A 27,014-nucleotide genomic window follows, 5' to 3' on the forward strand; every position below is an offset into this window, starting at 1 on the left:
AATCCTCAGCAACTCCACTTGCAGACTATGAAGTGTGCTAGGTACACACGTGGCGACTTGACAATATGGGTATCGGTTGAGAAAACTTATCCATGTTCTTTTCGGCATACAGGAGCCACACTTTGGACACTGAACGCATTGGCGAAGGGCGCTATTCGTAATGGCATCATTCCATGACTCGTCTCAGAGACGCTGATGATGAGAGATTCCTCCAGGGAACACGTCCTTAAGGCATGGTACCAAGAAAATACAATCGCTGTGGCCTCAATGAAGTAGACTTTGCCGCGAGTCCGCCTGTCGTGTGACTGGATGCATCTGCCATACGTTCGCAACTAATGTCTATGAGCGGATGGGGCCTCGTCCGATGTATGGGACATATCCACAAAGTCCTAGTAAATTTCTGGGGACCCCGGGACCAGTGAGCTTCCCCAGAGGTGCTTGAGTCCCCATTACTTCTCCGCGAACGCATGGATTGGACGGCGGAAGCTCGCAATCTTGGCAAAGTGCATATCTGGGTCACCCCCCTATCTTGTTTCGATCCTTGGTCACGGAAGACCATCAGTCGGCTTTGGCCCGGTACCAGGGAGCCCGTTGTCGGCTTTCAACCGAGGCAAGTGGGAAGACATGGAGTCACAAATGCGGCAACCTGCTTACACTTTCAAAATGGAGACATCTATGCCACAGTTACCAAGACCGACGAAAAGTATAAAGAGATGGCTCCAGTCATCAACTGTTACCCTGCCGAGCGGCACTCTTGCCTAAGAGTGAACTGATAGCTCTTGGCCAGCTAATGATGGGGGTACTCCCATATGACCTTTCGCGATGGGTCTACGAATTGAAGAAGTTTTTGATTCGCTGCTTTCGTCGACAGACTGCTCCGTATTCTGATTTATCTATGGCAGACTCCGTAAGACAACACGTTATTTGCTGTTTGAGGAGACTTGGAAGTTCCCATGATCTACCGAAGGCCTGCCTTTAAAATTACCCGCACTGGTTGAGGCAATGACTTTTATTCAGATTACAAGTTGTTCATTCCAAAGCTCATTGACATGCTACAGGTCGACCATGCGAAAGAGATCCGTCTAGCACGTATGCTGCACTATCTTTATCACCATGGGAACGTCATTTGTTCGGACAACGTCTGACGAACTCGTTCGTCAAGGTTCAAAGAGTGGAATCATCAAATCTAGCAATATGCTGTTCGCACGTTAGGATTTCTGAACATTGCACCTACTGTTTCTTCTTTCAGGGAATTGGATGGCTGGTCAACAACCCAGAAGGCTGACCAGCAATGCAGTGTTCCTAGAATCTTTGACCCTGGTGGATCGGAATTGATACTTGTGCAGCTGAAATTTGTCGCGCTTCGTGCTGCCTAATCGATCCGTCGATAGTGGAGCTGTGGGTGGCCTCCCAACCTCCTCCTACTGTCCGAGACATCCGCCTAACCTGATTCGTACAACAGTAAGCAAAGGAGCATTGGAAATAAATCAGACCAATTGTCGATTTTTCTATGCACATACTCAACTTTATTGGAAGGTTGTAACTGCGGGCCAATCGACAGGTTCGACATGATGGAGGTTGACGGAGTGTTCCTGAGATATGCGAGTAAGTACTCTCTGCAGTTTCGCATCACAGCAAGGAATCAAAGATCATATCAGCTCACGTGCCAATGAAAGGTCCAAACGAACAGCGGACGATCAGCAGAGAGGACCTTGGGTTCTACCATGCAGTCATTATAGGCGCCATCTACGAGCGTGGCAACGGGCCTGCTATCAGGTCATCCCAATCGCTATTCGGGCCCCTGGCACGGTGTATCGAACAGCATCCATTTCTGGGCGTCACTGTGGGAGACAGGCACACCGATAAATCCTTTTACCAGCGAGTACACATGGTCAACCTGAATGACCACATCGAATTCAAAGAACTGCCCGTCTCAACGAAGCTCGAACGGTGGAACGCAATAGAGGAATTGCAGCGCTCCAACCTAGACCGTCCTTTCAATCACGCCATCCCTCCTTGGAGAATCATCATATTGCCTCTCTCCAACTTGGAGACTTTCATCGCGTTTGCTTGGTCACACATGATTGGCGATGGACTTTCAGGAATTTCTCTACATCGATCTCTACTCGAAGCGATCAGGTCTCCAGACTTAGCCTCCGATGCCCCGTCAACTGTCAAGCCACCACAAGTTGCTCTAGGGCTCCCTTTTGACACGCCTCAACGCCTTCCGATATCTTGGTCATTTCTCTTGGGCCCTTTGGTTGCTGTGTTCTTCCCTAAGTTCATATCAGACTTGTTGGGCCTCCAAGCGCAGGCCTCTACTCTAGATGAAGGCACCTGGACTGGGTCTCCAGCGGCTTTCAACGGCGACAAGTCTAGGACCAAGATTGCTTTGAGGCTCGTTGAATCCTCTCTGGTAGACAGAGCACTCTGCCAGGCGAAAACACATGATGCCAAATTGATGGGACTACTACACCAGTTCATTGGCCGAGGGATGAGCAAAGCTTTCGGCGAAGTCAATGTCACCAACTTTGTGTCTCAGACGGCCGTCAACATGCGCAAGTCTGTAGGAGTCCCCAGCGACGAGATGGGAGAATTTGTTTCGGCCACATACTTGGTTCACCCGAAACTGACCTCGGCTGGTCCACTTTCCGATGCGGAATGGTTGGCAGCCAGTTCGAGCACCAAGGCTTTCGCCGAGACCGCCGCCACCTTACAAGACCAACCTATCGGTCTTCTCAGGTATCTGCCCAGTGTCAGGAAGTGGCTTCTGTCTAAACTCGGCCAGCGCCGCGATTGCTCCCACGAAGTGAGCAATGTCGGCGCCTTCGAAGGTGCGACTCGCGACGGTGAGAAGAAAGCTACAATCACGCACGTTGTCTTTTCTCAGCCGGGTCATGTGTCGAGTGCCCCGATATGCTTCAACATATCTAGCGTAAAGCAAGGGCCTTTGGTGTACACAGTGACCTGGCCAACTGGTGCATTGGGTGTTCCCGAGGTCGAAGAGGACGCCGTGGTAGACACGATCTGCACGTCCATTCAAGCCGACTTCGAAGCAATCGAGCACATGCAGTGCTGATTAACACTCAAAAAACTTCTTCTCAGCGAAGAAGCACTCCTCAGTTGGCCGTGACGATGACTCTCCTGACGAGATGCTTGGCCCAACCTCCATCCAATGTTGAGGACCCACCAAACACTGTCAATTGCGCCCAGATCCGAAACCGGGGTCCATCTTCAAAACTCGCAAGAGAGCAATTGGCGCAGGCTGAGAGTCCGGAGTTTGAAAAGACCTCATGCGTCCGGTATCTCCTTAATTTCATTCGTTTAGTATGATGAGTTCCTATATTTTGTAGCTAAAGATTGAAGAATACTTCAAGTTTTTTGGCCGACATAATTCCAACCCGGCGAGACTGAGCCAATCAGAAACTGTCCTGGCGTGTACATGTCGCCAAAAAGGCGCGATTGACGAGTTCATGCATTGCCTTAGTCACAGGTCACTAGACTGGCGCAAGCGTCGAACAAGCTTTCGACTCCGTCCTTCTCCGGACATGACTTTGTTATCATACTACAGCGTATCAATTTCTCAGTTGGGACCCCGTATTCGCGAGGGAGATATCTGAACCAATTTTACCCTTAGGCCACACAATGGCAGCCAACGAGAATGAGCCACCAACACCACGCGAGGAGCAACCCTGGTCACAGTCTCAGTGTCCTACGCAGGCCGATACTCGCGATGCGACAAGCGACAATCAACACCGTCCTGCTTGCCCAGTCTTACCGGTTGCCGACGAGCCCGGTTTTTCGTATGCCTCATCTGATTCGCCGAATTTAATGTTTCCTATCGAAAGTTTCGACGTCCTCGAAGTGGATCTCGGCCAGCAACAAACACCTAGTCATCCGGTCCAAGTAAGTCCTCCACTTCTTGCGCATCTCCACTGACTCATACTGTGTAGCCAGAGGCCGCTCAAGTCTCTCGAAACTTTGATGACCAAGTTGCCATCACACTATCCTCACAACAATCAGTTTCTTTGACACGGCGCGCAACAATACCAGGATCTGGTAGAAGCACAAGCTCCATTTCGGATATGGCTGCGCCATCCAACAGTGCCGTTCCACCCAAGATAGGAACGCGATTTTCCAGAGACACCGCTCGTCTTCTAAAACAGTGGCTTAATACCCACAGTCACTACCCGTATCCTAGTCAAGCTGATAGGCAGAGTCTTCAGTTGTCGACTGGACTTTCCAAAACTCAGATATCAAACTGGCTTGCCAATGCCCGAAGACGCCAGAAGTCACTCGCAAATACTACTCCTGCACGTTCTCCTTGGTCAGATGAGTCAGGCGCCCATGTACCAAGGCGCCCAGGAACTCCAATTCCGAATCGGACACGCATGGAGAGCCATTATCTTGACATGGATCCTATGGAGAGATGGGTTGACTCGCCTCCCGAGGATGAGCCCGCAGCAGTTGATGACATCGCTCGCGCAATAGCCTCTGGTAATCCGTCAGCCTCAGGTGAGCTCCGTTACAACCGCCCTACGTAGAGTAGGGCATTCATCCTACGCAGTACACATGGCTGAAACGTTTTTAGGTGACCCAATCAATGCAATCTTTCCAAAGGCTAGATCAGATCCATCATATTTCATGGACGAAAGTTCAGCAAGTAGTGTCGTATCTTCCAGAGAGGGCTCCAAGGCATCTGCAAGTTCTCGTGGTTCACTTAAATCTGTAAGTTTGCCGCCCTCTTTCAAGAAACGAGGACGACCCAGAACGCGTAAAGGAGGGCACAGCACGCCTCTTGTGCAAAACCGAGGCCCTTTCCAGTGCACATTTTGTACAGAAACGTTTCGCGCCAAGTACGAATGGAAGAGACACGAGAAGTCGCTCCACATACCACTGGATAGATGGGCTTGTGCTCCCAATGGCCCGACAAGCGTCAATCCCAGCACTGGTGCTCAGGCTTGCGTTTTCTGCGAGAGAGCCAATCCAGATCAGGCACATCTCAACCTTCACAACTACACGGCCTGTCACGGAAGAGTCTTTAACCGTAAGGACCATCTGAAACAGCATTTACGCCTTGTTCATGATGCACCAGGCGTTGTTTGGGTCATAGAAGGTTGGAAGACTGCTACCCCGGAGATTCGCTCGCGTTGCGGCTTTTGCGAGCAGTTGCTTCCGACCTGGGAAGATCGCGTTGATCATCTAGCGGACCACTTCAAGTCGGGGAAAACAATGGCATCCTGGACTGGTGATTGGGGGTTTGAACCATCGGTGATGGAGACTGTTGAACACTTTATGCCCCCGTGTGAGTCTCGGGATCTCATAGTAACCTGGTACATGTCTAACCGAGCCAAAAGATATCATTGATCACGAGCGTCACACGCCATTCCCATTCAATGCCACCTTAGTCCCTCCTAATTCACCACGCAGTGCGTACGAATTGTTGACCTTGGAGCTGGAGTACTTCATGCAAAGACATATGGATGAATACGGACAGGTACCGAAGAATTCCGAAATTCAACTGGAAGCTTGCCGTGTCATATTTGCATCGGAGGTTCTGTGCACCTCGCCTAACGTTCAAGGGACAGACACCTCATCCTGGCTACGAGATCTCATTGAATCAAATGAAGACATCACAACAAAGGCGAAATTTGGATCCATAAGATCACAGGCGGAAAGTAGACTTTCAGTCCTCCGGATCAATGGAAAAAGGACACTGTTCGATTCGTGTCCGCTGGAGCTTCAGCTGCGAGATTACGTCCACACGCTTTGGGCATCTCAGTCTATAGTCCCAATGGACAATGATCTTCAAGCAGAGGCCTGTAGAATTGTTTCACGCATGGAGGAGGCACTCACAGCTGGGTCTCCCGACTTTGTCGCCAATTGGCTGACCAAGCTGATTACCAGCTCTACAACATGGCTCTATGGATTCAAGAAGCGCACCCGCCTCCTGTCCAACACCGAGCAGAAATTACAAGGCAGGGCAGATTCCAGCAAATCCCCAGATGATCTTTTGGGGCCACTGGATCTGAGCATGATTCACGCTTCCAGGTCTAACTTTCCCATGAACGAGAATGACACGCTGGGTCTGCAACCAGACACTCATGATGAAGGGTTGTTTTTGCGCCCCAAATCTAGATCTGATGCGTTTCTCTTTGAGATGGACGACATTCAGTACCCTCATGTGCTAGAAATGGAGAATTCGGAAAAGGGAACGGCATCCGAGCTCCAACTAGCAGATGCCTCTTCTCGCCAATACCAAAAGTTGCCTGAAACTGCTCCTAAAACATCAGGAAGTCTCCGCAGACCCGGTTGGCTTAAGTCGGGAGCCTTCGTACTAAACGACTGCAACTCACACCGATGGTTATCTATGGAGCTCAAGCGATGGGCGGCATCGACGATGTCCCCAAACAACCCCACCCATCATGTCCCATCAGACGAAGAAATTCGTCATCAGGCTCGTTTTCTGCTGTTTGACGAGTAAGTTCCCCCTTCATTTGACACAGAAAGCCTATTAAGCTGCGCCAGTGACGACCCTTGGAACCAAACTGCAGCCGATAACATGGAGTGGCTTGAAGACTTCAAACGCCAGGTTGGAATACCACGATGAGGTTTACCACTTCATCTCCCTTATCTTCAATATCCATTTTTGGCCCATGGAGATTTGTGACTAAGCATAAGAGAGAGTTCGAGGCCTGTGAGAATGAGTTCGCTGGATGCAGATGCATTTGCAGTTCAAGGCCAGCATCAATCACGACATACCATCGTCGTTCCTCCAAGTCTTCCTGGCACCCATACAGCTGCTGGGAAAGTCGAATCACAAGTGAACACTCAATCATTGATATGCGGGGTTGGTATTACCAGTCCAAACGATACATAGCTCTTACTAACCGGATGAAACCTAGGTGGGCATTTTTCAGGAACGCCTCCCTTTGATTAGCGCTTGTCTGCAGGCAGCAGGCCGCCAGACATTGCCTGGGGTGCTGAATAAGACAGATTGTCTCATGAAGCCGCCCTTTTTTAGATTGGCCAGGCCTACGTCGATCCTTTGTGACGTAACACTCAGGCACTGAACTCTCATCCAACGGCATCACGGCCCACTAGCTCTGAATCCTTCCAAAGTCAAAACCATCTGAACCGCTCGCGCTGCCAAGATATATAAGACCATTAGCCACCTCCGATTACGACGCCCTCTCCTCGTATCGTCCATCCCAGCATCATTCTATTTCCAAGTTCAACCATGGTTTATATCTCGCCGCCAACGAACGTCCCCAAGCTCAATGCTTACGTCACGACCAGCCTGCCCGAAGATGCACTGGCAAAGCTCAAGAAGGCATTCGAGTTAGGTGCATGCTCAAGATTCAGCCCCATCCTCGAGATGGTGATCAAAGATGATCCTTCATACCACAACAAGTCACATGCCGAGATACGGTGTGCTGAAGATGCGGCTGGTCGAACAGATGGATTCGTCATCATAGACAGTCATGTCGCCTCGGATGTTGCAGTTTGGTATGTTGACTCATTTGCGACGCAAGACCAAGTCGACTCCGACGAGGCCGAAAGCGTCAACGTCCTCGTCAAGATACTCGTTAAAGCAGAATGCCTGCCACTTACTTGGGTCAACTACGAAATTGCCAACATAGACATCATGGAGGACTTGAATAATTGTGGAGTGGAGATGCCACTCACAGGAGACTACGAGCAAAGTACCATCAGCAACTGTGGCGGGATGGACATGGAAGAACAGCAAAGTCATCAGCAGCTATGGTTTACTGCAGAACCTGGTGAATTCGAAGAGTCTACGGATCCCAATCACCTCGACAATTTCAGACCACGCCCTGAGAAGGTTGCAAAATTGTATGAAAATCTGGCGAAGGAAAACGGGATTGTTGCACACTGGACCATACCCTCCCCTGCCCGCTCGGTCAAATTACCAGACGGCAGCAAGAAGACCTTTCCTGAGGGTAGCATCATTCTTCAGCACACATGGAATCCTCAATTCCCCTGGCCCGAGTACAAGTGGCCTGAGGGGTCACTGTAGCGTAATGCTGATCATGGATTTTACTACCTCTGCAACGATTTTCTTTGAAACGCAATTCATCTTCCTTATCCATTCAATGAAGAAGCCGCACAGTAGATTGGAAGAGTTTCTAAGAAGTGTGGCAAGCATTGTCTCCTTTGGCAATCAGGCTCTGAGAATGGATCATTTACTATCTCATCTCCTTTCAGTTTCGTTTGATTTCCTTACTCTTACTGTCACAAAGGCCACTATATAATTAAGTTCTGGTCTTCTTTACCAGAGTTGCTGCCGCTTGTGCGTTGCGATTGGCCAGACCCATCCTCGTGACACTCTGCTTCACTCAAGACGTTGTCACTATACACTCGCACAATAAACCCCATAAAAATGCTAGTGGAGTGAAGAACTTCTACGCGTGATCGATTGTTGAGCGCTGAGCCTTTTCAATATCGAGCCAGCAGTCCGATTTAGAAGGTACTGCTTTCCTAATGAAGCGGTCAAGTAGGCAGGCACACGGGAGGCGCCATTGCTGACCTCATCTCTTGCCTCGTTCTCATCCTCCGAAATGTTTTCCCACGCAATCCAAGACAGCCGCGATGGAACCCGCTGGCTCCCAGCCTTCGAGCTATTCGTTGCTTGAGGATGACGATGATGAGTTCAAAATGCTCCCGCCCATGCCTGGAATACGGCTCGCGCCTCACCTGAAGTATTTGCCACTCTCAACCCTCACTGCCATCGAAATCTTCTCATTCCTCTTGCTAATAAACGGGTGTGCGCAGGATTGTACACCTTCCACCCGACAATGATGCTCATACCGTCGCGGACTCGGACCATCCCAATACCGGCTGTGGGGGAACTATCATTGTCGCCATAACGCAACTCACCACCTGGGCTACCATGCCTCTGTCCGCCATTTAGAAGGTGATGGACTCGTTCAAGCATGCCGTTGTCAATAGAAACGGATGCATGGTCAAAGACGAGCGCCACGGATTCGACATTCTCAACTCTAGGTATGGACGTCGATGGGCGACTGACTCCGGAGGTCGCCGTCCTTTTGACTACCTCGAGGAGGAGGACGACGATGATGATTATATCCTGCTGTCTCCTTCCACGTACACTGTACCCGAGACCGAGACGAATGGTCTTGGTAAGCGCATCCGCAAAGTTGTTGGTTGTTGATTGGCCAACATCTCTTTCTGCAAAGTGTTGCACAATAGGTTTGGCGATCGTACCCGTCCCGAAAAGCCAACTTGACTGACAAGATCGTAGCACAAAATTTGGCTGTCGATTGGCTGCTGATTGGGCAAACTTCATCGACGTCAACGGTTATCATACAGACAGCTTGAGAGAGAGGAATTGGCACAGGTGGTAAATACGGACCCCTACCTGGGGAAGAATGATGGAAGGGACAAAAACCAAGTCGCCAACTCTTCCACCAATTAAGTGCGTTCGTGTCCGGTACCATAGTCGATAGATGTGCACAGTTCAACACAGTTCTCTTTTCAGTGACGCACATGTGATGACCACTCTGGAAGCAAAATTCAGGCGCTATCGGCTTTTGTGGATAGGTTTATTGCGGTTATCCTCGATTTCGACTATCAACAGCATGGTGATAATTGCTGACTGAGTTGGTTGGACCCATGTTCGGCATTCCGATTTTTGCATGCCGGGAAACTCGGCTTGCCGAGATCTCAATCCGAACGCAGCAAATGTTCTTCACTGCCACCAGGTTCCGCCCTGAGTTGTTGGCTGTAGAAAGACTTGGCTAACTGAAGTAGGCTTAGCGCATCTCGTGCTTCTCCGACTCGCCAACGATTCTTTCTTCTGCTTCTGCTCAAGTATTCTTAAAGGCCAGTGCGAGCCAGCAAGAATGAGGTTCGCATTGATGTTCGCGGTTTCTCCCTCTATCTTCTGCATCGATACGAGAGTTTTCTCGGTGTTTTGACCGAGAAAACTCTGCGGAGAACGAGAAGTCCTACGACCGCGCAACCACCAGTCAAAACAGGGGATCGGATGCAATATTGCCCTTCAGCCATGAGAGTATCTGCGTCGGCAGCTTGTTGGGGTTTTCAAAGTCAAAGGCCACCCCTTCACCCTGTATCTTGGCAAACAACCACCCATAACCTATAGATCGAAAATTGGTGGACTTCCTCGAGAACAAAGTCAAGCTCAGCCATGCTCGCTCCTCAGTGGCATGGACCAACCTGGTGATAAGATTGGAGGCTTATCTTACCTTAGTAATGAGTCGGTGGGGGCCAACACCACCGGATCTGTTTGTTACCCCTCACGACCGGACTCTTGAACCACTCCGTCGGTTTCGTTCCTCACCGACTCCTGACTTAGCGCAGGTTGTCGGTGAGTATCTCAAAGACTCTCCGGCTCCTGACTGAGAGTCCCGCATCTTCAACTCTAACACCCGCCAAGCACCACACCGAAAGATGGTGGGCCCGTTGCGAATACGGTCCAGCATAGCTTGCGCAAGATGCAGACGCTCCAAGATCAAGTGCGAGAACACTGGCCGCCTAGATGCGCCATGCGAGAACTGCATCAAAGGTCGGAAAGAATGTGTGTGGCCGATGCCCGCCCCGTCGCCACTGAAGAGACCCGATCCACCTTCCGCACCTCGGGATTCACGGGAGACTGCGACACCTCATTCCGGGCAGAAAAGGCCGAGACGGGCGACCCACACGCGGATGGATGGGGCTCTCCGTTCCGATGACATTGACATCGTTCGTCGTATTGACAGAACGCTGTGGGATAAGGCTCTGGTCACATTTCAGCGTCATTTCGCCACAGAGCTCTCATTCTTACACGTTCCGACTCTCAAGAACAGGATATACGACTTGACTACCGGCCACGCGTCGGTAGCATTCGATACCCAACTAGTCCTTCTCGGTCTTCTGGCCTTAACCGGGAGGTATCATGGAGAGCTCGCCGATTACTTCGACAACGGCTCTGAAGAAGTCTCATACGATCCCAGTCTTGGGGATCAAGGTATTTCCGAAGCTTTTGCAAGAACGTTGGATAAGTCTCTGGGCTCGTTCGTATCGGCGTGTTCCATCGGATCAGTTGAGCGTGTGCAAGCCTTACTCATGCTCGGTCTCTACGAATGGATCTCGCCAAATCACGAGGGTCTCCGGGCTTGGATGTTAGTCGGTTCGGCAGGACGGATGGCGCAGGCACTCAAGCTGGGGTACGAGGCCAATTACAGTACAGCAAACCACTCCGACTCAACACTTGAAGACGCTATCGTGGATCGCGAGATCAGACGCAGGACTATGTTCAGCTGCTTCATCTTCGATCGACTTATCTCTTGTGGCAAAGAACGGCCATCATTCATCCGATCAGATGACCTCCACGTGCGATTACCCTGCGCCAAAGAGGACTTCGACTTGAGCCGTCAGACTAGCACGGAGTGGTTCCCGGGTGACATGGACTCGTCACTGCACGATGAAACCAGCATCCTGGGTCGATTTTTCCAGCTAGTCGACCTATGGGGTCGCATATCTCAGTATTCTAGTGCTGGCGGTCGGTTCTTGGACAAGCAACGTCCTCCTTGGAACCCCGAGTCCCTTTTTTTTCAGCTACGTCGAGAAGCAGACGCCTTTAGTAAGACTCTAGAAGCTCCAGGTGCATTTCTGAGCCTCAGTCCTTCAAACTACTTCCGCCATGAGAGCACGTCCAGCACATTCATCATACTTCATCTTCTAATGTCTCTTTGCAAGATAATGCTTCATCGGCAATATCTACCCTTCATTCCAATCAAATGTACCAGACCATCTGGTCCTTTGGATGAGCCTACATTCCCACCGGAGGAGGTTCCTCCGGGATTTTGGGAAGAAAGCGCTCGAGAGCTTTTCGGAGCCAGCAAGACGGTCGCCAACGTGATTGAACTGTGCGAGGATCGCCTTCCACATTCTCCTCTTGTGGCCTTCGTCATCTACACTGCTTCTTTCACCGGAGTCTACGCACAACATTTCCCTCGCATGGACACAGAAGCCTATCTATGTAGCCGATCCAGCGAGCAAGACGAAATGGCCGAGAATCAACCCATCAGTGCTTCGTTCGGCCCAACAAAAGTAATGTTCGACACGCTTTCAGAACTTGCCAGATATTCAGGGGTTGCAGCAGCGTTCGTCGCGAGGTTTTACGAAGTAGATCAGTACTTCTCTTCCATGGTTCAGGATTACCACCGCAACCTCCGACATCGCACCACGTCTCAACAATCTGGTGAGAGGCTAAGCATTCGGATGGGAGGCGACACAGGCGGGCTGGAGGAGTGGGTGGTGAAATCCGACAGAATTGTCAGTAACAGCTCCATTATCAGAGACACCGAGTCGACGGGCCATCCCACGCAAACCGATGTCCGAGGGGTCGAATCGCTTGTTCCGGGCCATCATCGGAACAACAGTCGCAATGCCACAAGCACAACATTCCGAACGCCTCCGAGAGAGCAAACTTCTGTTGGTGGCCGCGCAAACATTCAGATTATTCCACCACCAAACGATGAAAGGACAGTTGGGACAAGTGGGCAAATGCAGTCTCCTCCTTTATCTTCGGCGCCATCACATATCGCCGGTGTTGACCCTTTGCTCCTGGAAGGTGGAGACGATTGGAGTTGGGCATTTCTTAATGATATGTACTTGGGCAGTGTTTCCCTTGACCCTGTTGATGGCGGTCCTAGCTATTCATTCTAACACAAGGACAGTGGCAATGTCCATTAATGTCCATTGTCTCTGGTCTTGCCTAATTACTCAAGTTTTTCATATGTAATTGAGTACCGGCAGTGGTCTCCATTTATCATCAATAAAGGTGCACCGTGCTTGAGATTTATGCTCAGCACGAAAGGCAAATTGATGAACACGCGGTATGCTTGGAGCTGCATATTGCAACACGAGGATTTCGCGGGCCTAAGCTTGCACATGTTCTCAGACCATCATGTTGGCATGCTCTCCTTAAAATACCAAAGTCATGCCACGTCTGCACACCCATTTTCACCGCTAAATCCGCTGATCTTGAAACTTTACCCATGCCTCTGGAAGCTCAATTACATGTGAGTCTCCGGTAATGCAACATGCACGTACGGAAGCCCGCCCGGGAACGCCGCGAGTGCCGAAGCGGATACCCCGTGTTTACTCCTGTCGATCGGTGGGGTGTCTCACCGAGCACAGGCCCGCAAACCCCGCTGGCTGGAGAACATACATAGATGATCAACCGCGGAGACAGCCCTTCGGGGCGCCGGAAACAGGGTCGCGTTCATCAGATCGTATTCCGTTACTCCTGACTCAATCCGTCTTGACGTCTGAAGTTTGTCATTTGCTAGCCTTACCTCCTGACAGCACATCGAGATTTTGAGTGTCGACAGCTGCAGAGGTTTAGCCGCACTGAAGTCTAATCATGCGTCACCTATGACCAAAGTTTTCGGATGCAGAGTATTCAATATTGGCCCTGAAAAACTGGAGCAATGCTGCGTGTGCAAAGGATGTCCAGCATTCCCCAACGCCCACCGAATTGAGGCCGGAGTGTCCATCCCAATACCTTACAGCCTCCACTTCCACATCCCCTTGTTGAGGGCTGACCGCCTGAATGATCATCGAGATTTCCTCCACCTCGTATTCAGGGAAACCTGGAAAGTTCCCATCATATAAATAGCAATGGTTCCTTTCTTCTATTGTGAATTCCTCCATCACGCCATCACAACACAGCATCTTCTCATCTCCACTACTCTGCCATCTCAATCGCCATCATGCAGTTCTTCCAGATTGCCTCCATCCTCGCCGTCATGGCCTCCTCCGTCTCCGCCGCGGTCACCGTCGGTTCCGCTTGCGAGGGTGCCGGCTACGAGTGTGTTTCCGGAAACGCGGCCATTGCCTCTTGCGACGGCGCTAAGTGGCAGCTCGCTGCCAACTGCGGAGGCTGCTCCGACGCCTGTGTCAAGCCTGATGTCGGCACCCCTTACTGCAAGTGCTAAACGAACACGACTTCACAAGTAAGTTAGATCTCAAGAGCACATTGATATTGTAGTTGACTAACTGGGGTAGCAGGTCTACTGAGCGAATGAAGATGAGGTGTTGTGTGGACGGTTCACGAAGCGAACGTTGCCGATGCAGCTTACGCTAGATATCCCAAAAGCTCTCAATTTCGACACCCAAATTCTCACCCGCTATGAACCCTTTCATGAGTGATGCTGTAGTGCATATCACCCTCCGCCTTCTGACTTCATGTACAACTTTGTATTGCCTAGCTTTTTCGGTGCGCTTATTTCAGATCAGTTCCGGTCCCGAGTGTGTGTCAAAACCAGTCCGACTTCCAAGTCTTCAGTTCTCAAGCTTCGTCGTCAGGAGTTGCTGGATTTGCCGGAGAGTGTCAACGGTCATAGTGATGTTCACCATCTTTGAACCCTCCAGGCCATTGGAAGTGGCCATATCAGGGTTCGGATAATACCAGCATGCAATCGCGATAATCACGTAGACGACCTGCAAAAGTTAGAATACAAGGAAACATGCAGCTAGGATGGCATGTGGGCGACTAGAGCTTACCACGAGCAAAGCTCCTTCCAGCCAGTTTGATTCTCCGTCCCGCAAAAAGTTTCCCACGACCAGAATGGAAAGAACAAGCAAGCCGATCATGAATATTTCGAAATTCAGGTCCATCGGCTTGCCCAATGCCCAGCCAACAAGGACAACCAAGGGGCCGTTGAAAAGAGCTGTTTGGATTGATGGCGCGAGACAATGATAGAGCGCTACGTTGATAACCCCATCTGTACGTGTATAAGTTAGAAAGGTTCTGATACACAATTCTCCCTGAAGATGGCGAGGGCATGTCAGACTTACCCCAAGCTTCATCGATGGCAGTCAAGTGCTCGGCAGCCTTCTCAACCAACGGGAGGAGGATCAAGCCTAAGAATTGGTCGGGCATCCCACTTTCTACGACCTCTTCAATGCCTTCAACGAGGAAAATGAGGAGCAGTGTCACTAACACAAGTGAGATTGTGAGAGCCAGTGCCGTTTCCGTCATGGTGAACTTGGGCTTTTCCATGTCCTCCTCACGGTCGGCATCTCGGTGCTCATCCATCTCAATTACCTCGTCGAATATGCTGTGCTGGCTGCTGGCTTGATACCAGATGTAGAGAAAGAAGGCCACGATCAAAGCAATTGACGTGGCTTGGCTTATGCGCAAGACATCAGCTTGAAGTGTGCCTTCTGTGAACTTTTCATGGAACGTAACCCGGAGACCTGGGAGTTCCGGCCATGTCTCAGCCTTAAGAGCTGAGTAAAACGCGCTTGGAATCAAAAGTCCAAACGCGGCAACCAAGAGGAGCCCAGTCCCTACTTCAGAGACGATGGCATGGAACTTTTGGCTTGAGTTGTGAACTCCACCAAAAAAGAAGCAAAGCCCAAGGCAGAGCAGAAGATTTGTCAAGATACTTCCGAGGATGGCAGCCTGGATGATGGGTATCAAGTTTCCCTCATCTCCGTTGCCTTCGTGAGTATTGTGCTTGACAATAAGAACCACAAAGAGAATTATCTCAACGATGGACCCGAATGTAGTCTCGATCAAAATACCAGCTACTTTGGGCATCTTTCGGGCGAATTCCTGTCCAGCAAAGCCCAACAGATTTGCCGAGGGCACCACGGCCACGTATGCTGTTGCAAATTTCCACAGATGAAGTCCAGGGAGGCTGTTGAGAACGATGGCGACTGGTACGATGGGCCACAGGAAGTTGACCAGCATAGAAGCGGTGCACGAGCTCCGCCACAACACAACCAGGAAGTGTCGGAGATGAAAACCGCTTCTTCCGCTTTCGCCTTCGTGGGCAATGCGGCTTGAAATGGTCTGATGGACAGTTCGGAACGCGGTGGTAGGGAGAAGCGGGGTCGACTCGTGGCTGTGTTCCGTGACACCGTTGCCGGCCGGCTCCGATGGGCGGGGCTCGTGGATGTCCGTCATGTTGCGGGGGACAGATCCTGCAGTCGGATCTGTGGCAAAGAAAATCTCACGATGAAGATGGGTTAATGGCAAGGTTAACGTTGGATGCAAATGAGATGAAAACGGTTGGAATTTTCAGCATCAACCGAGAGCGAAGGAGGCTTATTGTGGGCGCGAGATGAGCGCGACGTTAAAAGTCTTGGCATGCGTGGAAACTTGGCACCACTGCGCGGTGTCTCACACAGCCCATGTCAGGCACTAAGATAAGCGATTCCCTTTCGAGAGTGGCACGACGTATCATCGGCACAGAGTGCGTGACCCAATATGTTTGCAATAATATCATCTTTATGCTGCGTGTTGCGACCGAATGGTCTGGATCGATCATGTTGCTGCGGGGCTGTTTGGGGTTGAGGCGCGTTCCTTGAGCAGTTCACGAGACCCTGGAGAACCGTTGATTAGACGTGTGCCATTAATCGCGGAGGCAACCAACTCATTGTTTAAGGTGGTCTATGAGACAGAGCCGCACTTCAGAGGAATTGACTTCGTAGCACCTTCTTGTCTTCCGCCGGCCATTAAAGAAACAGAGAACAGGCTATCCCAGCGCATGTCAACGCGCTTCGGTCAATCGGAAGCCGTTCAGCTTCCCCAGATGCCAAGTACCTTGATCTTCCAGAACAGACATGAGACATGAGATGCTTACGTACTCCGGGCGTCATTCCTTGCGGTTCCCCGAGAGACTGGTGTTCTGTCAATGAAGAAACAAGGGCCGAGCGCCGTTGTCTAACTCCACCTGACGCCGGCAGCACTGGGCCCCCGTCTGCCGGGATGGGTCCATGTTCGCTGCCTTCCCCGCAGTCCGTCCGCGCGAAGGCTGAACACCCCTCCCGAGCAACACACTCGTAATCAAGGAGGCTTGGCTTGCCACGCGCCGGCAGTGTCGGTGCCAAGAGCTCCAGCCACATGAACTGTGTCGGCTATGGTGTCCACACGATATCAAAAGTAAGATGTTTAGTAGTCATTGACGAATGACTGGTGATTTGACTGGCGAAACCGAGTCGGCCGAGTTGCTGACACGTATGTCACGCCATATAGTTCGATGCTGCGTTTTTCAGTTTCTGATCACGGGCATATAATTGACTGCTAAACGCTAAAAACCTTAAACGGAGGGTAACGGCCGTTCGCTATGGCGCCTACGGGCGGAAAGAGCTCTCGAGATCAGATGATGTTTGATGAGGAGACAGACGCGAAACTCAGAAAGGCGCATGATCTCGTGACCAGGTACCCCGCCGCCTTCTGTTTATGTGTTCATACCTTTGCTCCGAACTCGAGTACATTAAAGGAACCTGTCACCTCCCCTCTTTTCTCTTGGCTGCATTCTACCTAGCATATCAAAGCATCTATCTATCCACTTCCACGTTCTGAGAGCTCCATTCACAACCACTCAGCAACCGACTTATCGCCAAGGTATATATCTCCTCCCTCTGATAAACTCGCACTTAGCTAAGCCCTCATAGTTTGCGTTACCAACTTTCACAGTGGCGTCCACTTCCACCGAGTGTCTTCTCCCACCCGTCAAAATGTCCGAGAGCCCAACAACCCCCGGACGCCCCAGGGATCCCCAAAGCCCTACAGTGACGGGTATCCCTTCCATCCTTACGGTCTTGAGAGAGCCAGAGTCTTTCTCTACCGATGATGACCGTCGTGTCTACCGCCAATCGTCCCCCGAAACAGCTTCAAGGCTGGCACGAGAGACCTTAATCAGCATGTGCAAGACCATAGGTCTCGTTGGTGCGCAGCTCAACAACGGCACGAACGACTCCGACTTCCAGCTACGGCAGCTAATCCATCTGGCCCGCAATATCACCAAACGGTTGGACAGTCCCGATACGAATGGTAATCCTTCTCGATTCGAGTAGTCGAAGCACGAATAAGGCAGGGCATGAATGAATTCGAGTAACTCAATACCACCGTTGCGAAGGGATCATGGAGTTCAATATTGCTACTTGGGCGGCGGTATTCTAGCATCGGACATGTAGGCTCGGAGTTTTCTCGTGGACAAATTGAGACTGTACTACTACGGTACGCTTCACTTTATTTGACCATCAGTCTGTGCTGTGATATGGCTATAATGTGGTGTTGTTGATCCATGTGATAGAGGAAAAATGATCCTTTGCGATTGGGCTCATCTAGAAGAACACCAGCATTTGAACACAAACTTCGACGGTTCGTCAACTGTTAATGTGCTGTTTATCCACAGTGACGCCTTATGTGGTTACCTTGATAAGGCAGCGTGGCTCTGATATGTGAGGTTCATCATAGCGAGCGCTTCACGCAAATCGAGCGGTTTAAAGACCATCGAATGCAGTTTTCAGAGACTGCTTTTTTTTTTTCCATGGTCGCAGCCTCGGTGGTGCATCAGTCAGGCTCAAAGTCGGTTGTTCTTCTAGACGCATGGTGGCTCGTTCCGAAAGCGGCACATGTCTGCCAAAGCTTAATTGATGCACAGTCATCGCATGAAGATGCTCTTTATTTAGCAAGGCAAAATGCGCTGATGGTCATTAGAAAGAGGGACCCGTTGTCTTACTCGCATCTCGTCTGAAGGGGGCCACCCATTCTGACTATTGTCACCACTATTACCGCATCATGCCTGCATCACATTCACCGTAAACCGGACTTCGGCTTAATATAATTAAGAGTTAATCCGAAAAGGCGGAGCAGTCTGATCAATTGGCATGATAGCCGCATGGAGGTAATTCTGGGTGACTTGGGTATTCAAAGGGCATGGGGCAAATATGCACTGCTATCGTCATTCACCGCAAACTCGAACCTACTACCTCTCGTTCAAAGAGCAATCAAAGCATCGTCCTCAGAAGCGTCGAGACAAGAATGTACAGCCTCAAACTGAGGGCCCAGGGCTTCTATGTAGGTACTGTCGTCCCTTTCATGTAGAACTCTCACGGCTGTAGACTGCAGAAAATGCACCCATCTGGTCAGTCATTCATCGCAAGATTTCAACACCAGGATCAGGAGAGTCGCTCGAGGATAAATCATCGCTAGTACAGGCTGAAGTGAAGTATGAGATGCGCATCCGGTGGCTTTGGCGGATCTTCCCCCGATGCATGGGCTGATATTCTCAGGCAGCAGGCTCAATTCGGATCCGATGCTTGGACTCCTGTCGGACTTGTTACCAAGGACCAGGCGAATCATCACTGGCATTATACATGCTGAAGAATCCACGGGTTGAAGTTAGAGACGAAGCTACTTTCATGGAAGGTATTCGTCCATCATGTTTTTCTTGATGTGTGTCTGCGATAGGGCTGGGTCATTCGCCCGAGCTGGATACTGTTGCGCCATTGCTTTTAGCTTGACGGGAAATACCAGATCCCCAGACTCACCAGCTCCATCGGAATGAGATGGTTGAGCTTGGCATCAAGGATTTGCTAGTCGAAGATGCCCATGGTAGCTCCCGATATCTCGTGACCCTGAGCAGTTGTGTAAGGTACAATGTATAATTAAGCCAATTCATCCCTCATTCTGTTAAGTGACATCAAAACTAGACAATCTTCAGCCAGGACCCAGAATAGTATTCAAGCTCGTCAACTCGCGTATTCGGATATTTTTCATAACGGTGAAGCCTCGAGCCCGTCAAAGAACATTCTTGGCGTGAGAGAAACCGTTTTACAAAGTAAAGTCGGTCATGCAATCCTGTACCCTGCAATTGCTTCACGGGTGGGTAATGAGGGCACCATCTTAGTCACTGCATATTGTAGAGAAACATCAACCCAATCATTTCGTAGGTCTGGAATTGTTTGATAATGCATTAGAAGTTGAGGCTGGATCATCCTGCCAACAGCGGTATGCTAGACTGGATCGAATGGCTCCAATGTTTCCGCTGCTGTTTGAAAGTCTTATGCTCATGGGAAACAAGCGGGTCTTGTCTGAATCCTTTACCATGCGTAATCACTGTCCATGGAGTCGTCAAAGCACAGTATCGGCCAACTGAAACTTGAGGACTTGAAATAAACCGCTTTTAGCATTAAGCTGAAGATGAAGAAAGGGAGCCGAAGAGTCAAAGCGGATATGCAGGTTTTCTCCGAATGTCATCTGGACTCTGGACTTTCAACGTGCGTTGGTTGGTTTTCCAATAGGATCTGGTGGATTCCAAAGCTTAATATCAGGACGAAACGAAACCAAACATTTTCGCTGGGGCGATTTCAGAAAGGTTCACGCTGAATCGGATTAAACGAGCATTGTGCTAGCAGCACGGAACCTCTGGAGGCGCATTAATTGGAAGTTGAATGGATCTTGCTGTCGCTGGACGTTGTTGTTGGTCTGGGCTTCATGGAGCGTTGTTTTGTTTGGTCTGGCGAAGTTGACTGCATCTGAACATGCAAAGCTTGTATTCAATTGAAGGCAAGGGTCACCTTCAATAGCGACCAGCTTCATAGTAGATACCGTGCCGTCCAGGCCAAGTCATGACCTGGAACATGAAATTCGCTCCACCATCTCCGCAAAATAGGGTAAAAGAGACATGCCCCAAGCCTGTTGGAAGATGCACTTGTCGTAGAAGTGGAACCACTTTGTTTACCCATGAACCCTTCGGAGTGCACCTCTCGGGACTAGTTTGATCCTCGTGATATTGTTTCATCCGCCGGCTTCTTCGGACTTGCCCATGGTGGCTCTTTTCCATTAGAGGAACATAATACATGATTATTGATGAGCTGAATGCTTTGTTTCTCTACGAGACAATTCAGAACTTGTCGATATCCAAACTCGTCAACGCTGTCAAGACGATGACGGGTCCCGGCTCGAGACTGCCGGGGACAACCCTCCGAACATACTTTGCTTTTGGAAAGGGCCTACACCATCTTCCATTACTAGGCAAGCCGTTCGGACGTTTGGAGGTTTTCACCCCCTGTAATTCTGATACCTCAACCTAGATAACAGTTGCAACTGACAACGATAATCGCATGAATCAGCGGGAGGCGTAAAGATCCACAGCTTTTGTTTAGCAGATGTGTACGTGTCGTAATGGCTTGGATCAAGCTTGGGGTCATGCAACCCCCCTCCCCCTTTCAAGATTGATTTACTTTATTTTCTCGTTGTCTTCGGGTTGACGTCTGGCGTGGTGGTTGCCCCTTCAGCAACGTAAAGAGCGAGAGACGAACATGGTCAAGTGCAGAAAGGTGGTTGTGTTACCACGTCACAACATGGGCGCAGCTTCATGTAAGAATAAGCCGAAAGATTATACACACTGCACGCTGTCGTCAAATTAAGCGTCTTAGTAAATCCAATATTCTACAAATGAGGCAAGACAGCTTAGTGATACCACAATCTCGATCACCGAACCCAGTGACTCAGCGCCAATGTGACGATATACTACCCTAAACCCGATGAGCAATATCGCCGCTGCCAAGAAATTGATATGCGTAGCAACGAAATCGTGCTCGAGATCACGCAGCAATTCCTCCGGCGACCGGTGATGCCACCAAGTTGCTTGCCAAGCTGGCCAGAGCTCGCTTTTGGCATGAACGACCGGTCAATCCTCGTGAATTTTCACAGTAGTTTGAAGCCAGGAGGCGTTGGGAGCTTTTTTCAGAAAAAGGAATGGGTCCCCTGGCCCGGGTAGCAGCGGAGGTGCGAATCGACCAGGCCAAGCTGGGCAGCACGTTCATAATTCTCCGAAGAGAGAATATCAGACGGAGTTCGCTTTCAAACTCTACGACAGCCTGATTTCGCTCTTACGCGGACATCCTTCACATCAATTGCAGCCTCAAAAATGGGTGGGCGGCGGTGCCTCCCGATGGTCAGTGGAAGTCGTCCGCGCACACCACGCAGATCTCATTGGCTCCGGTCACTGCCAACATTGCCCTTTCTGGGGTGCCGACCGCATAATAGACTTTAAGAGAAATTTTCCTGCTTATGCTTGACTGTGGCACTTGGGGAAACGAACTGTTGGAGATGGAGGTACGGAAGCGATGTGAGGGTGCAGTCATCACTGGAGACATGGATAGCAAAACTCACGAGGGTCAAGGAGGGGTGCTTCGGAAACTACTCAACTTGCAGAACACCGAAGAGATATATAAGGTGCACAAATCCGCTGGCTAATTGCTTTTAGAATCTCCTCATCACACTCAACAGTCTTCATCACATCTTCTATTCAACCTACAATCAAAACATTAAGCGCCTTTCAAGGTCAGCTTTCAGCTCCTCAAAATATCAAAGATACCCCTAGTTTCTTATTGCTCAATCACCGAGTCCAACATTCAAAATGCACTTCAGCAAGTCTCTCATCATCATGGTGGCTGCCACCCTCGGCGCTAATGGTGCTCCCTTTGGCGAGCAAAAGTGAGTATCCCAAGCTGAAAGCTTACAAGAGACCTCTAACACCATACTAACTCTTGCTCCAAGTGGCCTGACCCAGCCCAACGCCCTGGCGGCCAGACAGGCTCCCGTTGCTCCTGCTGTCGCTCCTCCCATGCCCATGGCTGAGAACAAGGACAAGGGTGACAAGAAGGACGGCGAGAAGAAGGAGGGCAAGGACCGTGATGGTGACCGCGATGGCGACCGCAACGGTGACCGCAACGGAGATCGCGATGGTGACCGAGGCCGCGGAGGACGTGACGGCGATCGCGACGGCGACCGTGACCGCGACTGCCGTGACGGCATCGAGGGCCGCACCCGCAACGGCGAACGTTGCTGTGTCCGCACCGACGACCGCGGTAACAGCAACAACGGCGACCGCAACGGAGACAGGGAGTGCATTCTTGATGGTGGCCGTGGCGGCGGTCGTGGCGGCAACGGTGATCGTGATGGCGACCGAGGCCGTGGAGGCCGTGGCGGTGACCGTGACGGCGACAGGCGCCCTCCCCCTCCCGCCGGCCCGGCATTCCCTGCTCCCTTCCCCGTTCCCGGCCAGGGTGGCGCTCCCGGCTTTGGTGCCCCTCCCCCTCCCGGCTTCGGCGACCGTGATGGTACTCAGAAGACTGCTTAAGCTGTCTGCTCAAGTAGCAGCATCTCAGCAAATCGCCGAGTTGGATTTGATGGCCTCTGGTAATGGAAAGATTGGAATTTGAGACACCCCAGTTCGTTATGTTTTGTGGAGGATATGAGTAGTAGTAATTTGAGGTAGCTGAGTATACGAGTAATGCAGTATTGTTCAACTTTCTTTGAAATCAGTTGTGCTCTTGAATCGGTTGGAGTCTTTTTCTGTTTTTCAAGAAGGGATGGCCTGGTCTCGTTGACAACGCCTCTCTGACTTTAAGCCACTAGTCGCACAACGCGGGGCATTTCCTAGGCACGCGACCGGCTTGACTGCTCTAAGCAAGTGCTACGCCTGGATATCTGGATGTGGAATTGAAAGACGCTTAAAAAAGGCCTTGCAACCTTTGGTACGTGCTAAACTCAAATCCTCAACAAAGATCTTGTATATCATAGTGTACATGATTGTCAGGGAAGCTTAACATGGAGCGGGCATCTCATAGATGAGCGTTGGACGAGATCTTAAGAGTAGGGCTTACTTGGGAGATGTTTTGACGTTGGTAATGTATGACTGGTGTCCCTTCACAGCGGCGTAAACTTTTTGGGCCACATTGAGATACCCGCCGTCGGCTCTTGGCTCAGCATGGCCCGATTCAGCGTTGCAGTCTGCTGCTCTAGGTCCACGGGCATTATCATCTGAGAACGAGTCGTCGAAATTCTTGTGGATGCTTGATCGCCGCGGATCCCGCGCCGCGGACTCCGCGGCCAGAGGGAAAGGGGCTTCACTGAAAGACTGCCCAGGATCGCCGAAGGATTCTTGTGATGGCCTTGAAAGCACGCTCTGGGTCAAAGTCGGAAACGAGTCTCTGGATTGAGTACGTCATCTCCTGGGAGGATTTCCTTCGACCATGCGGCAGCTCTGTCTACATCTGGGCTCGGCGGAGGCTTTTGTATCATGCTGGTGCTAGAGTCCACGAGCGGTTCTGAGTGCTGAAATTTGAGCTGAGTCAGTTTTGAGGGTCGATTCAATCTCACCAAGCTTTTGTCTTCTCCTGTGACATGGAATTGGGGAGACAGACTGAGGGGCAGACATCGGCAATACCGATACCTATGCCACCCATCTCAACATTTGGCTCTCCAAACGACAGAACGCCACTTATAAATACGCTGATTATTCTCGAGCCAGACTCAATTCTCAGTCCTTCTAGGTTCATCCGATCTCCAAACTAGATTTCCAGCCAAATACTGCATCAGAGCTCCATATCACGGTTTCTTGCTGGTATGTCGGTTAGTTCATACTCGCGTAAATAGTAGCAAACTAATACTTCAAAGTGTCTTTAAACGTCATTAGCTTCTCAACATGAAAGTTTCATTCGTTATTTCAATGCTCTCAGTCGGTTTGACCGTCCAAGCCTGCGACCACTACAAGATTTGCACCTGCACAAACGAAGACGGTAGTAGAAACGATGACTTGACTGGTAAAATTTGCGACGCCGGCCAATACAATCGCATTTACGAAAAGGGTTATCTAGAATGCAAGCACTATAAGAGTGAATTCTTGGGTTATGAAGCTTTTGATAACTGTAAATTTCGGAAGGCTTGTGAGGCTGTGGGTGGCACGGGTGATTCGAGCTGCAGAGCCAAGGTCGGCATCTTCAAGGCTTAAGCGATCGGGTACTCAAAATCTATAACATTTCAGGCGGTCATGTTGTCAGTATACCACAGAGAAGTTCTTGATTCATGTAGGCATATATTTGGTTATGAGACAGGCAGGTGTTCTGAGCATGGTTCTGAACAGGAGATGATTTCAGGTGCATGAAGACAATTTTACATATAGTCTCTTACATAGTCAACGGGAGACGAACTACAACGAAGACTGAATTCAGATCGAACAAGTTTTTGCGCTGCTTGTGATGGGCACGCCGGGGTTTAAAACGAAAGACAACAAAAAGCAAAACATATAACACCGGGCATTCGCCGGTCGTCACCGATCCGACTACTACTCCAGCCCTCATTGGCTTGTCTATGGGAGAGCGGACGGGATCCCGAGTTTTCCAATGGGTATGGTCGTATGTGACATTCGGCGGCAGTAGAGCTCTCTATATACCGCGAAAATGCGCTTGCGAAGCGTACTTCGCGTGGGGATGGCTGCGGAAACGGGCCTCTCAACTACCCTCAAAGCAGGCTGGGCTTCAGCCTATGACTAGAATTCAGAACTTCAGCGCTCTAAGAACTGGAACGCGCAACGTTTTTAGGGCCAAGTCCCATAGTCTAGAAAGTTCAGTTGCAATTCAGTCAGGAAACAAAGGGACTTTGGGAGTTAACTATAAAGAGGCTCACATGTTAGGGACAAAACTTGTGAGGAGAGCTTTGAATTGTGCATTCCATGTTTAGAGCCAGCTAACCACGCACAAGCTGTTCCTGGCGAGAATTGACTTTCAGAATCCGCCTAACCAAGTCTCATCTCTTTTTTTCCGTTTTCCTCTAGGCGATTACAGCACAGGTGGGTTCAATCGGACGATCATGGTACTAGGCAACGACGATGCAGTCAGCTGGGTAGCACAAGAACCGCTTGGCATATAGGGAACACAAGGCTGAGACTACTAGTAGTGATGGAAACTCAGCATCACATTGGTCTCATTGGTCAGCGAATAAATACATGGGTTCCGACGCTTCTTGGCAGGTTGACGATCTCGGTGTGTTCTGGGTCCAGCCTCACGACTTTAGCGGATGCGACTGGCCCATTTGGCAGTCAGTGAGGGGGCTGACCTTGGCGATAATGAGTGCACCTCTTTCCTACTGAGAAAGTAATCGAAATGCAAACCTCTCGAGTGCGCGGCACTTTGCTGCCAAAATAAGAGGTAAGTATAGGGTGGGATATCCAGGCATCTCTGCGGTAGAATCCACCGCCTATATAAACCATCGAGGCCTCTCAACTTAAGACTGTTTTCCTTCTCATCTTCAGAGCTCAGAGTCCACAAGCACCAGATCTCTCTCCTCTCCTCAAGACTCAATCTTTGTCAAACCTCTCTCCTTCTTTTTTGTTTCACCAAACACCAAACACCAAATACCAGATACCAAATACTACCTCAGCCACTATGCGTGTCTCGTCCATCATCATCTCCGGTCTTCTGGGCCTTGGTGCTACAGCTACCAGCTTCACCTCCACCGGCACTCTCGACGGCGGCTTCAGCATCCCTGATGACATTCCTGACGGTGTCTACTCGGTCTCCTACGACGATTCCGGTCTGGCCGTGCACACGGCCATCGAGGATCTAGAGGTTCGCGACATCGGCGCCGTTCCCTCCATCGAGACGCGCGATCGTGCCGGTGGTGCTACGCTTGGCAAGCGTGACTGGTACTACGACGTGAGTGACATTTCAAGGGCCCTCCAGAACAAAACCAAACCCCCCTCTTCCCGAAATTCATCCTAGATCTGGAGCACACTATGAGAAGGGTGCTCCGTAGAATTTGCGCACCTTGGTGTCGAGGAAGAATAAACGCTGACTTGACGTGGCCGTGAAGTGCGGCGGCCACCAGAACATGGACCACGGCGCCACCGACAGGGCGGTAGACTCACTCAAGTGGGAGTGCGGCGGCGGCAAGGAAATCGGGGTCGGCGAGCGCCTGTACGGCATCTCGAGCGGAGGCGGCCAGCGTGTCGTCGCCTTCTTCTGCCTGTTCTCCCACGGTGGCAACCGACGCAGCTGCTATAGCGACGAGGCCGCTCAGCGTTTCGCCTCCATCACCAACGTCTGCGGCTGGTACGTCTCAGGCTGGACTGACTGGTGGTCTGGCAGCACTAAGGAGTACACCTACGGCTACCACGTGCTTGGCGACAACAACAATTTTTGCGGCAGGGCATAAGGCCATTCGGTCTCTCCAAGTTTCTCTCTTAGCGAAAGAAAGGCGCTTACACAATGAGGGTACTTGGAAGTCTGCTCCCTGTGGCACTTCACGGGCTGCTGCTCTCGAGCACACCTTGACACATACGCATCACTACTCAATACTCAACCAGTCTGTCTGTGGTGATAAATGTTATATTCTTGGCGACGGCAGGGCTCTCAAGATGTCTTGCACTGAAGCC

The 27,014-nt window shown here is 50.6% G+C and overlaps 11 protein-coding genes across 11 annotated transcripts; 10 read left to right on the forward strand and 1 right to left on the reverse strand.

The window, feature by feature from the left end:
• Positions 1 to 1,568: 1,568 nt before the first annotated feature.
• On the forward strand, positions 1,569 to 3,079 carry CGGC5_v011721 (uncharacterized protein; the record flags this gene model as incomplete). The annotated part of the gene is made up of 2 exons (XM_032023657.1): positions 1,569 to 1,605; positions 1,677 to 3,079. The coding sequence occupies 2 exons, from the start codon at positions 1,569 to 1,571 to the stop codon at positions 3,077 to 3,079; spliced, it is 1,440 nt and encodes a 479-aa protein (XP_031879621.1).
• Positions 3,080 to 3,645: 566 nt separating this feature from the next.
• On the forward strand, positions 3,646 to 4,032 carry CGGC5_v011722 (uncharacterized protein; the record flags this gene model as incomplete). Its single annotated transcript, XM_066152574.1, has 2 exons — positions 3,646 to 3,906; positions 3,958 to 4,032. The coding sequence occupies 2 exons, from the start codon at positions 3,646 to 3,648 to the stop codon at positions 4,030 to 4,032; spliced, it is 336 nt and encodes a 111-aa protein (XP_066008065.1).
• A 380-nt stretch (positions 4,033 to 4,412) lies between these two features.
• Positions 4,413 to 4,778, forward strand: CGGC5_v011723 (uncharacterized protein; the record flags this gene model as incomplete). Its single annotated transcript, XM_066152575.1, has 3 exons — positions 4,413 to 4,515; positions 4,592 to 4,728; positions 4,770 to 4,778. The coding sequence occupies 3 exons, from the start codon at positions 4,413 to 4,415 to the stop codon at positions 4,776 to 4,778; spliced, it is 249 nt and encodes an 82-aa protein (XP_066008066.1).
• Positions 4,779 to 5,794: 1,016 nt separating this feature from the next.
• CGGC5_v011724 (uncharacterized protein) lies at positions 5,795 to 6,610 on the forward strand (the record flags this gene model as incomplete). Its single annotated transcript, XM_032023656.1, has 2 exons — positions 5,795 to 6,480; positions 6,529 to 6,610. The coding sequence occupies 2 exons, from the start codon at positions 5,795 to 5,797 to the stop codon at positions 6,608 to 6,610; spliced, it is 768 nt and encodes a 255-aa protein (XP_031879576.1).
• Positions 6,611 to 7,240: 630 nt separating this feature from the next.
• On the forward strand, positions 7,241 to 8,041 carry CGGC5_v011725 (uncharacterized protein; the record flags this gene model as incomplete). The annotated part of the gene is made up of 1 exon (XM_032023655.1): positions 7,241 to 8,041. One exon carries the CDS (start codon positions 7,241 to 7,243, stop codon positions 8,039 to 8,041), a length of 801 nt encoding a protein of 266 aa, XP_031879577.1.
• Positions 8,042 to 10,710: 2,669 nt separating this feature from the next.
• On the forward strand, positions 10,711 to 12,714 carry CGGC5_v011726 (putative transcriptional regulatory protein; the record flags this gene model as incomplete). Its single annotated transcript, XM_032023652.1, has 1 exon — positions 10,711 to 12,714. The coding sequence occupies one exon, from the start codon at positions 10,711 to 10,713 to the stop codon at positions 12,712 to 12,714; it is 2,004 nt and encodes a 667-aa protein (XP_031879624.1).
• A 1,049-nt stretch (positions 12,715 to 13,763) lies between these two features.
• Positions 13,764 to 14,078, forward strand: CGGC5_v011727 (uncharacterized protein; the record flags this gene model as incomplete). The annotated part of the gene is made up of 3 exons (XM_066152576.1): positions 13,764 to 13,947; positions 13,983 to 14,006; positions 14,062 to 14,078. The coding sequence occupies 3 exons, from the start codon at positions 13,764 to 13,766 to the stop codon at positions 14,076 to 14,078; spliced, it is 225 nt and encodes a 74-aa protein (XP_066007949.1).
• A 256-nt stretch (positions 14,079 to 14,334) lies between these two features.
• VCX1-1 (Vacuolar calcium ion transporter) lies at positions 14,335 to 15,967 on the reverse strand (the record flags this gene model as incomplete). The annotated part of the gene is made up of 3 exons (XM_032023649.1): positions 14,335 to 14,493; positions 14,557 to 14,777; positions 14,851 to 15,967. 3 exons carry the CDS (start codon positions 15,965 to 15,967, stop codon positions 14,335 to 14,337), a joined length of 1,497 nt encoding a protein of 498 aa, XP_031879641.1.
• A 1,162-nt stretch (positions 15,968 to 17,129) lies between these two features.
• On the forward strand, positions 17,130 to 17,862 carry CGGC5_v011729 (uncharacterized protein; the record flags this gene model as incomplete). The annotated part of the gene is made up of 3 exons (XM_032023648.1): positions 17,130 to 17,224; positions 17,392 to 17,410; positions 17,461 to 17,862. 3 exons carry the CDS (start codon positions 17,130 to 17,132, stop codon positions 17,860 to 17,862), a joined length of 516 nt encoding a protein of 171 aa, XP_031879560.1.
• Positions 17,863 to 22,217: 4,355 nt separating this feature from the next.
• Positions 22,218 to 22,940, forward strand: nipblb-1 (Nipped-B-like protein B; the record flags this gene model as incomplete). Its single annotated transcript, XM_032023647.1, has 2 exons — positions 22,218 to 22,294; positions 22,358 to 22,940. 2 exons carry the CDS (start codon positions 22,218 to 22,220, stop codon positions 22,938 to 22,940), a joined length of 660 nt encoding a protein of 219 aa, XP_031879556.1.
• Positions 22,941 to 26,025: 3,085 nt separating this feature from the next.
• On the forward strand, positions 26,026 to 26,794 carry CGGC5_v011731 (uncharacterized protein; the record flags this gene model as incomplete). Its single annotated transcript, XM_032023645.1, has 2 exons — positions 26,026 to 26,295; positions 26,453 to 26,794. 2 exons carry the CDS (start codon positions 26,026 to 26,028, stop codon positions 26,792 to 26,794), a joined length of 612 nt encoding a protein of 203 aa, XP_031879640.1.
• Between the last annotated feature and the right edge of the window lie 220 nt (positions 26,795 to 27,014).

The sequence above is a fragment of the Colletotrichum fructicola genome (assembly GCF_000319635.2).
Source record: "Colletotrichum fructicola Nara gc5 chromosome Unknown KSG_Nara_v1_contig07, whole genome shotgun sequence".
In the NCBI taxonomy this organism is placed as follows: domain Eukaryota; kingdom Fungi; phylum Ascomycota; class Sordariomycetes; order Glomerellales; family Glomerellaceae; genus Colletotrichum; species Colletotrichum fructicola.